The 11,343-nt window shown below is 34.4% G+C and overlaps 1 protein-coding gene across 2 annotated transcripts in view; it reads left to right on the top strand.

Annotated features, from left to right (window-relative positions):
• LOC106110923 (SH2 domain-containing protein 4B-like) overlaps positions 1-11,343 on the top strand; it is a 40,144-nt gene that overhangs the window by 18,672 nt on the left and 10,129 nt on the right. Inside the window, exon 2 of one of the 2 annotated variants that reach the window (XM_013292881.1) lies at positions 11,203-11,317. In XM_013292881.1, coding sequence (XP_013148335.1) covers positions 11,213-11,317 — 105 coding nt within the window. In that variant the 5' untranslated portion in view covers positions 11,203-11,212. The remainder of the gene's footprint in view (positions 1-11,202; positions 11,318-11,343) is intronic. The other variant, XM_013292882.1, reaches the window with a different exon arrangement.

The raw sequence follows: 11,343 nt of genomic DNA, 5'->3' as shown, positions 1-11,343 counted from the left end.
TTATTTTAGGTGCCTGTATACTGGACATTTGTTGGAGGCACACTTCACACAGCTGGGTTCTTTGGAACTCCTTCGATACACATTTTTTGTGATAAACAGAGTCACATAAACCCTTGCACTTAATCACGTCATCTTTCGTTAAAGAGAGGAACAATTTACACTTTTTGCATTGCACCATTTTTAACTAAGTAAAGAGCAATATTGATATTAAGAACGTCCGTACGCTGGGTGCGCGCGTGCAGAACTGCATATTTATATACAGGCTTGTAAATGCTGATATTTAAGCAAGCTTTTTTTAATTAGATCAACTTTAAAAATAACTCAGCCATCAATAGTAACATGTGGGTCTCACGCGGTGACACAATTCCGTAACGATTTAGATGCCAGGCCAGTCGCCAGCCTAGAAACTGCAACTCAGTGACCGATTGATCTGACTATCTCGTACTATTCTCGTTTACATCTGTGGGAAAATTTGTAAGGAATTTGTTGTAAACATTATTGGAATATCGCTAAGTTTGAAAATATTAAATTTCAAAGTACAGTAGAGTAAAATATTGTGTATTGCCTAGGTATTGAGTAACTAAATGTTAGCTGCAGCAAATAACTTAGAATTTAGCAAGCGTTTGCTTGGAATAAAGTATATCAACCATTATTGTTATTATACACTAGCTGTTTCTCGCGACTTTGTCCGTGTGAAATTATGAAACTAAAAAAATATAGCTTACGTTACTCATAACGTAGCTTTTTAATAGTGAAGAAATTGTTAAAATCGGTCCATTAGTTTTCGAGTTATTTCAATATATACGAAAATTCAAAAATACAAATCTTTCCTCTTTATAAGTAATGATTAATGCATACATTCCGTACTTTTTTTCGTAATTCATTATAATTTTGTGATCAGTAATGTGCTCAAGTATGTTGCGGGCCAGTGGTTTCCTACCCCTGAACTATATTTGATTGGACCTGCAATCGGGTTCATTGACCGAGTCGTTTAGTGCTCGCGTTTTCGCAATTCCTACAGTTTGATAACTACTGTTGCGGTAGTTAACCTGTGTTGTAATAAAAATAACTGCATTTATAAAATGCGGGCGATGACGACAATTATTCCCTTGTCAGCTTTTCCGGTGATAAGAATACTCGGTGCGTGCTTGGAACTAGCTGTAGCGCGCGACTTCACCCGTGTGAATTAAAAATATATGGGCTATGTTACTCATAGATAAATTACCGGCCTAGAAGTTTTTGAGTTATTTCAATACATATAAAAATACTAATCTTTCCTCTGTATAATATTAGTATATGTATGGATGTTGGAATTGTCAGATTTCGTTATAATTGCTGGTCTAAAAATACAATTGTTACTGAATTTGATGCCAATTTTAAATAGGATGTTCTTGTTGAATATTCAAGTAAGAGGCTATTTTTACTTAACAAAGCACTGAATTTAATGCCGTTATTGATTTAAGTACAGTCTTTTATAGTTTATGAGACCATAAAATCGTTCCGTATTTATCAGGTTGGAACGGATTGTTTTTTTTCTATGTTATTCATATTTGATCCATTGTCTGTATGCTTTATATCCTAGTTTTCTCTATATGTAGAACAGTACATAATATTTTATTTATAAACGATGTATTACTACTTACTGTAGCTGTACTAGCTTTTGCCTGCGACTCCGTCCGCGTGGTATTAAAAATGAGAAGCATAAGTGTTCTTTCAGACTATACTTTACATCTATACCAAATTTCATCGAGATCCGTTCAGCTGGTTAGGCTACAAACTCTAACAAACATCCATCCATCTAAACTTACGCATTTTTAATTAGTATAGATTACAGAGTTGGGTTATCGAATATTACCTTAAGGGCCTGTCCCGCCACTGGCTGATAGAGGTTCAGATAGCTTAAAAATAATGCGACTCTCAGATAAGGGAACAAAATCCATCACATATTTTATACGTTCGATTGTTGTCAGACAATTTACAATATGGTGAGACAGGCCGTAAGTGTCATATAAAGTAAGTTTAAGTTAGTAAGTTTTCACAGTGATCTCAAGGCTTCAATAGTGATTTGCCGCTAAAGATATTCTGTATTCGTCATCATTTGTTTTAATTGTGGTGGGAGAGGGGGGAGGTAACTATTCCATAAGGAGATTCATATTCATATTCAACAGTGGTAGTGCCCGCTTTAACATCTTAGCACGAATGGGCCGGCACGCCCGGTGTAATACCACGACCACACAGAAGACAGACGTGAAATGGAAGAAATTCCGTGTTTCGTCTGATGAGTGTGGTGCCGGAGGCCTAATTTAAGTCCCTTTCTCTTTACCACCCTTTTCTTATAAGGAGAGGATGGGAAGGGGAAGTGGATTTGACGGTAGAGGAGATGCATAGGAAGAGGAAATGTCCTCTTTATGTGCGTCTCCTCCTCCGTCGGATAAGGGTAGGCAACGCATCTGCGATCGCGGATGCCTATGGGCAGCGGTCGCTTCGCCATTTTGGCGGATTCAGGTGGCCGCTTGCTCGTTTGCCACCTTATGTTATAAAAAAAAAAATATTGAAGGCATACCATCGTTTAGAGTAAACAGGCCAAGGTTCATTTCATAGTACTTGTTAGTTCCAGATATGCCAAATTATGATGGTCATGCGAATCAATTATCGAATTGGAAGCGATTTACTAAATGGTTTTGTTTTCAGTTACTTGAATACGCTTTATTTCTTTTTAATGTGATTATGATTTTAAAAATCAAATGTCTCAGATTAAATATAAATAAATGGAATAAAGCAAATAAATTAAAACTCTATTTATTGACTAAAAAATCACAAAAAACCAAATTTACAGAACATAATGAAATAAAAAAAATCGAGTCTTGGCCAAAAGGAGAAGGCTCAGCTAAAAGTATAAAATATCGGATTATTTGTTTTTTAGTTTAAGGTACATTTGAACTCGGAAATGTATTCTTGGACAGTATCCATCCATTTATATGCTTTCTGCATTTGTAAATTTTATTGCAAGCATTCGGTAGAGTTCATTGACCTAGTTGTGGAAACAGGGACACGTTTAGGTGCTTTTACGTGTCTTGATTGACAATATGGGATTTTAAACGGTCGTTTTGACTGTTGTGAGGGTTGCCAGGCTGTATTTTTTTTTACTGAAACTTATCTTACTAATATTATAAATTCAGACATCGATAAAAGTATGAAGAAAAAAAGCCTTATACTGCAATAAATGTGTAAATTCTAATCAAGTTAGTATTTGGCTTATGAAATAATGAAGACAAAAAAAATGGCGTCCTAATTTATTTCTGGCAACCCAAGCGATTCTCGTTGTCAATTGTTGTAATCGATTCGGGCTGTCATGGTCCGAGATACAACGCAGAGCCCAAGACAGAGCGAGCTGGCGGCGTACTGTGGACGCCCTCTGCCCCACTTCGGGGACATAGGAATAGAAGAGAGAGAGAGAGAAGCGATTCTCGTTATATAATTTAGTAATAAAAAGTTAAATTGGCTTTTGTTCTTAATTTTGACATTTAATGGTTTCCTTTGTAAGTGCAGTTTTATATGCGTTATGTAACTGGCACTTTGTAATTTGTCATGAGAATATTTTTACTTTCTTTTTTTATAAATGTAAGATCTTTTTTTAGAAAGCGTATTTCGAACACTTAAATTATTTTCGTTTTGTTGCAAATTAAAAGTCATTACATATTTAACAATCGTCAAATATCAAATAAATTATAAAAATTGATACATAGAGCTGTTAATTAACATAGTATGGAAGTAAACATTTAACATTTTTTATTAATTCCGCGCGAGCATTACCGCGTGCTCAAGTTATACGTTGTGTTTATTTTGTATCTGTGATCTAAGGCAATGGGAAAAGGAACTCGAAACAAAATGTTTGATTCTTAATACATAATAATAGTGTGATGTAATTTGATTGTTAGAAGATTGTATAATTTAATAATAGTTATAATAAATAGTGAAGATGTAACTATCCCACATGACGAGAATCTCGTGAAAGCCGAAAAGCTATTAAAATATTTGGTTTGGCTCACAAGATTACCGCCATGTGGCGTATGAAATCGACTACCATTATTCCGATAGTCGTTTCGGCACACGGGCTGATAGCGAAGAGCTTCGACCAACATCTCAAGAAGCTCTCGCTAGACAGTTGGATTAAGGGCCCGATTCAAAAGGCGGTTATTTTAGAAACCGCACGACTAGTGAGGAGGTTCCTGTCTCTGCAGCCCTGACCACTGGTTGCTTGAGTCATCGGATTCCGCAGCCGGTGGACTTACTATTTTTTTATATAATATGTTTTATTTTGTTTTTTTTTTAAGAAAATCATGTGAAATGTATTATATATAAAAATAAGAGAATAAAAATATGAAGATGTTATAATAACATTGCTTTTGTTTGGATTGTTACATTCTCAGCTTCTTTCAGTCTTAATGAAATATTGTGTAAAATTAAAATTTGGAGAGCAGCCATAGAAATGTTCGGGAAGTAGAAAAATATACTAATACTCTGTGTTATTGTTGTTGTATGTTTTTTCTAATTTACATTTGCTGTATTTTATAAATTATATTTTATAAATAACTAGCCTGTTGCTAGTGACTTTGTAGCAGTGAAATTAAAAAAAAAATATGACCTATGTTACTTAGTGATACCGTAGCTTTTTAATGGTGAAAGAATAGTTGACATAGGCCTAGTAGTTTTTGAGCTATTTCATTACTTACAGAAATACAAATCTTTCCTTAAATTATAAATATATCTTACATAGTTTTAAAGGATTTCCCATTTCGAATTATTTTTCTTATCTTTATCTTGTCTGGAATGCAATTGAGTGTATTTTTGAGGTTAAAAATATAAGTAGTGTTTTAACGTACTTAAAGTTTTAAGAAAGTTGTGAGAAATTGTTTACGAACTGTGACATCGCATATAACCTCTAATTCGTTGCGCTTGCTAACCCACTTTCGTGCGCGCTTTGTCTCCCGCCAAATTTGTCACTGACAGCGCGCCTCTTTGTTGTAGAAATAGGGCAAAGGTATTACCTAAACTGCCAGACTATTTGACTAATTGTTAGTATTGTTAAGAAGAAAAAGTACCGAGCTGTGGAATTGGCGCAACACTAGATTATTGGAATAAACGTCACATCTCTGACAGCTGTCAATGTCATTAGAAGGATTGGATATTTGCGCGCATTCCTGTCCAGTTATCTAGTGGAGTGTTACAGTTAATATCGCCAGTTACAATTATATTAAAATTTTTAAAATCACATACAATTCCTTTCAATTTACCAGCAACTTGTCAACATGCTAAAGAAATTTTTTTTAAATGATTCTTTTAATTTGAATTCGTAACCAAAAACTGTTATTTTCGTAGAATACACCGTACGGCACACACTTTTAGAGAAAGGTACAATCGAGGTGTTGCACGGATCTTTTCACTCGACTCTAATCTCGGTCAAGGCACACACAAGGTCATTGTTTAGGTAACTCAGTCATTCGTGTAGTGCATTTCAAATAATCATGTCGATCTGGCCAGAGAGAATACATCTAGCCTAAATTCGTTTTAAAAAAAGTTTTCCCACTTTCATAGTTTACAGGTGTACTGTCAGGGCATCTGGCGGTGTACCACTTTAAAATCTAATCATTTGAATGCTTTGAGTCGACGACGTAGAACAATAATAACTAATTTGACGCGTATGTAACAAAGTGTGTGGTTAATAAATACGGCGGATATCCCCGATTGTACATTTGAAATATTACTATCGAAAGGAGGTTTTCGTATCTATTGTAATTTTCAACCCATACAAATGATTTATATCAGAATTAGGTAAATAATTATATGTTTATCATATGCATGCAAATACGAAAACGATTTTTATTTACGTCACGCAATTCTTTTTTTGAATCTGTGCAAAGTTTCGACCTAAAGTCGGACAAAAGACGACCGCCATTCTAATCAAGTTGAATTTAGAACATACCTCAATGTGTGTTTTTGTAACAAAAAAAACGACTGAATAGATTTAAAAATTGCATAGAGTTAGGTCGACGCACAGAGAGTAAGAGAGAGTACATAAAGTACTAAAGGGCTACTTAGGACAATTAAACGACTCTCAGTGCGTCAGCTCGTTTAAGTACAAGTTACATGACTCAAGACATAGTTTACGTTCAATGCTTTGTTAAAGTTGATCTCTGTGTAGTCCTTGTGTTTAAAAATATTGATATTACAAGAGAAACGTTCATTGTGTTGTAATAATGTAAGGTCGTGTTACGAGTTATTAATAATATTAAATAGTACTTATGCGGTAGAGTGTAAACGGATAATCATTGAATTACTAGATTTAACCCGTGACTCCGTCCACGCGGAATTAAAGAAACTAAGTAATTAGACAGAGTTCTATATGTGCAAAATTTTATCTAGATCCGTTCAGTAGTTTAGGCTACACCCTAACAAACATCCATCCATCCAAACCTTAGATATTAATGAGATTAAGAATGGCTAAATAATTCAAATAGAATATATAAAAAAAAATTAAATGATATCTATGTCAAAAAATGCCAACCTATTAAAATAATTAAACAAAAACCACATACATATTCTTTGAGTGTTAGAGACAGTCTGTGTCATTAAATCACATATGTCTTTGTTTCGAATTGATCTACTGTTGATATTAATTACTCTGTGGGCGTGGGTGCGAGAGTCAAGGGCAATCGTGCTTATTCTTTCAAAGAACTATTTGAAAGTATAAGTACAAATTCGTTATAACGCCTAATTTGTTTGACTTCGGTACTTTGTTCTCTATAACATATATTCTTTATAGCGTCGTTCTCAGTTAAAGACAATAATTCGTATATTAAATGCTAACTTTATTGAATCATTTGCTGTTGCTCGCGACTTCGTTGTCATGCATAAAAATATATCCTATGTTACTCACTGATAATGTAGCTTTTTATTGGTGAAGGAATTTTTAATATAGGCCCAGTAGTTTTTAAGTTATTTCAATACATACAAAAATACAAATCTTACCTCTTTATAACAGTATAGGTTGTCTTACTGGTTGTATTACTGTTCTAGATATGTCTAGAACTGTGTCTTAACTTGCTCTGCTTTTGGTAGCACGACCCTGAATGTAAACGAAATGGACAATTTTCTCATGAGATTTTACAACTTGAATACTAAACATAAGTGTATATACTCTTGCAATGTTAAAGCACGATTATAGGGTTGCCACATTAAATACTAAATTATTTTTGTATAATTGTATAATTTTGTGCATTTATTTTTCATACGAAATTCAACTTATTTCAATTAAAATAAAATTTGACTTGTGAAAACACTTATTCCAGAGAACCCTACCAAAAGGGTACTGAGTAAGGTTTTTATAAAGTTGGCGTCGTTCCAATGGCTCCTATGTAAACTGTCGTAAGTCACAATTTTGCAATTCCTACATTGTTTTTTATTTCGATAAATGCTATTTTCTGTGTAAATTTCAAAGTAACTGTAAGTAATATGTAATACTTTTAATTGTCTATGAAATATTTGATGAATCATAATTTAATTGATTTATGTTAGTAATGTGTTAAAAAAATTTAATTTGAGTTTAAAATATACGATATTCTAGAGTCTTTTCTTAGCTAAAAGTTTTTTAGTCAGCCCTAAGTCAAGCTAAACCTGTCCTATCCAGTCGGTATTTCAAGTCACCTTCACTTTTAAACTATACGCCTTAGCTATTATAGAGTGGTGCTACGTTTAGTCACGATTCTCCTTTGTCTGACGGCCTCGTACGCTTGTTCTGCTGACTGTACTGCTCTGTGGCTGTCCTTTTATAAAGCAACTACTCTATGGTACAGCTGTGCCTGTAACATTTATGATTTTGTTGTCTTGAAGTGGTTTTATAATTCTGTTAGTTACACCGGTAGAGGTAGACCTAGAAAGAGGATGAGGAGGAAGGGAGTGATGACTGAGATGACGTATCATACAGTAATGCAGAGGACAAAAACCTATTGCGCCGACCTTACGGTAGTAGGATAAGTAGGATGATGATGAGTTTCGTGGTACACGCCCATTATACTCTACAATATTGTGGGGATTATTCCTTAAAAATGTTAGGGTAGTGCGGTTTTGACTTTGTATTTTAAACAATTAATATAATTGTGAAAAGCTATATTAATTCAAACACTCCACTAGAGAACTCGTCATGAATGCGCCCGAATATTCCAATGACATTGACAGCTGTCAGCTAGGGACGTGACGTTTATACCGACAAGCTAGTGTTGCGCCAATACTACAGTACGGTACTAATTTTCTTCTTAACGGTAGATATCACAGGAAAATCGAAAAGCACTATGGAGATAGACGGAAAAGAGAACCTAGAACTCATAGATTAGTTAAACCATTGTACCAACGATGCTACTTTTTGTCTATATGTGAAATCCTTTGAAGTGTACGTATGGTAATGATTGCTTCAAACATAATGAATCACAATTACATACATTAAGCTATATTAATATTACAGCAATCATGTTCTTGCATTAACAAATGAACGTTTCTAAATATGTTTTAAGCTGTGTTTACACTGCGGAACTTCTTAACAAAGTCCTCATACATTCTCCTACAATTTTTGGGCAAAGGAGCCACAGATTTTGGTAAAATAGCGAAGTGATTGCCCATAGACATCCGTAATTAGTAATTACAGATGCGTTACCTTTCATCAACAGAGGAAGGGACGCGCAGAAAGAGAATATACCCCTTACACCTATGCATCCCATACCCTGTCAAGTACACTTCCCTTTCTAATTTTTGTACAAAAAGTGTGGAAAGAAAACTATCATTAGATCTCCGGTACGCAACATGTTTCTATGCAGTATTTGTAGTGGAAATTGGTTTTAAAATCTTTTTATATAACTTGCACGTGTAAGATGTGTATATGTTAAATACTAGCTGTTGCTTGTGACTTTGTCTACGTGGAATTAAAAAATAGATACCCTGTATTACTCAGATAACGTAGCATTTAACGATAAAAGAATTTTTGAAATCGGCCCTGTAGTTTTTGAGTTATTTCAAAACATACAAAAATCATAAAATACAAATCTTTCCTCTTCATAATAGTATATATACTTTTTGTTATAACAATACATTGATGTTCTTAACACCTGACGTAAGCATACGATATTTTTTTTTCTACAATTCTATATTGTTTAACTTTTTAAACGGTAGCTTTGCAAGACGAAACAAGTCCAAACCGGGGCTGTAATGAATTATTAATAATGCGCCTGCGCACGGCTTTGTAGGCATTTCGAAGAACCTATTGTGTGGCACTTTCTGAGAACTATACCATACCATACCATGTATTCAAATGAAACACCCTGTAAGGTGTGTAAACGCACTGGATACATAAAAACATATATTACGTTTGTAGGCATGTTATGAGGGGAAGATGAATCACATGTGACAAGAAGAAAGTTATTAGTATGGCTCACCGGTAGAGGTAGACCTAGAAAGAGATGGATGGATTGTGTGAAAGGTGACATGATGAAGGGGGTGATGAGTGAGATGACGGATGGTTGTTATATGGAGGACAAAAACTAATCGCGGGAACCCTACGGGAATAGGATAAGGAAGAGATGACGTTTGTAAATGTATAGTCTTTGTAAGCCTTTGACCATGATGTCTGGTTCTGAATATAAACAATTTCATTACAAACACGTGAAGAATTGTTGTTTATACGTTATCCGTTCTAAGATAATATTGTTACAAACACCCTGTGGTGTACAGTATGCCCTCATATACGGATGTTGACAACAGACGGTTCATTTGAAATACGGGAATTTTAAAACAGTTTAAAATCCCATGCGTTTTTTGAGGAACGAAGATACAAAAAAACATCATACAAGTATTATGGATGTTTGTTAAAGTTTGTTGCTTAACGGCTGAACGGATTTCGATGAAGTTTGGTTTTGGTTTGGATTGCCTGGAAGAACACATAGGCTACTCGTTTTCGTTTTTTTTATTCCATGTGGACGGAGTCGCGGGCGAAAGCTAGAATGTTATAAATGCGATAGCTTAGATGGATGGATGTTTGTTACATTTTGTATCCTTAACGGCTGAACGTATTTCGATGAAATTTGGTTGTGATGCTGAAGAACACATAGGCTACTCACTTTTTTTTTTAAATTCCATAAGGACGGAATCGCGGGCGAAAGCTAGTTACTACATATTTTAATTAAATGAGAAAAAAACCTGGTTTACATATATTGAAGGCATTTGACGTAGAAAAACGATAGCTGAATCGCTGAGCAAAATGACTACAAGGTTAACCTCTTGTACACTTATGCGGAACTAAAAGTTAATCTCTAGTTAATTACATACGGTCGAACACAGGATGTGGAAGTAATGTAGTCTATTTTCTCGTTTTTTGTACGAGTACGTTTTTTTTACAATTATGTAGAACCTTTAGAAATATATTGGTTTTTATTCGCATACTAGCTGTTCCCGTGCGACTTCATCCGCATGGAATTATGAAAATTTTATTTTATTGTTTACATTTGTTAAATTTTCAGTTACAAATGTCAAAATAACATAACATGATGACAACCTTGCTTCCTTGATGTGGGCAGCAACTTATGGTCTCTTTCCCACATTAGGGTTTTTATCCAAAATATATACCCTCTAAGTTTAAGACGTTAAAAAATATGGCCTAAAGCGTGACGCTAGTGTAGGGCTTTAGAGTAAAAAAAAATACTTAAAAATATGCTGTAATTGCTAACATCTTAAGCAACAAAGAAGTGTGTGTTTACGCTTTATTATAACAGTATAGAAGTATAGATAATTTTATTTTAAACATGACAATAAGAATTATCCAATACTCGAGAATGTATGTCATGATGGAACCAATTGGAGATCCATGGTCTCTACCTACCCCTCGGGGTTACTGTCGTTACGTTGTTGTATAGCCAATAATTATTTATTTGTAATGAATATAACTACGTTATATTTACGATATAAAGTTATTGTTACCTTTTAAGGGATAATTACGAGTTATTTGTATTAAAATGTACGAGTATGTACGGAGTAAATAACATAAGCATTTATTTAAATCACACATATACAAACACGTTTAGTTAACTATTCTACTATCAAACAGCATAGATTTAATATCATATAATTTTATTTTATTTTATATATAATTTTGTTTGTCAGGTCAGTCGCCATGTTGCAGCAGATTCTGCGCGACATGTGGGTGGACCCGGAGATCCTCGCGGAATTAGATGAGACGCAGAAACAAACGCTCTTCTGCAAGATGCGCGAGGAACAGGTAATATATAATTTTAGTATATATAT

This window comes from Papilio polytes, unplaced genomic scaffold (assembly GCF_000836215.1).
Source record: "Papilio polytes unplaced genomic scaffold, Ppol_1.0 DF824191.1, whole genome shotgun sequence".
In the NCBI taxonomy this organism is placed as follows: Eukaryota; Metazoa; Arthropoda; class Insecta; order Lepidoptera; family Papilionidae; genus Papilio; species Papilio polytes.
This window is presented reverse-complemented; position numbering and strand designations above follow the sequence as displayed.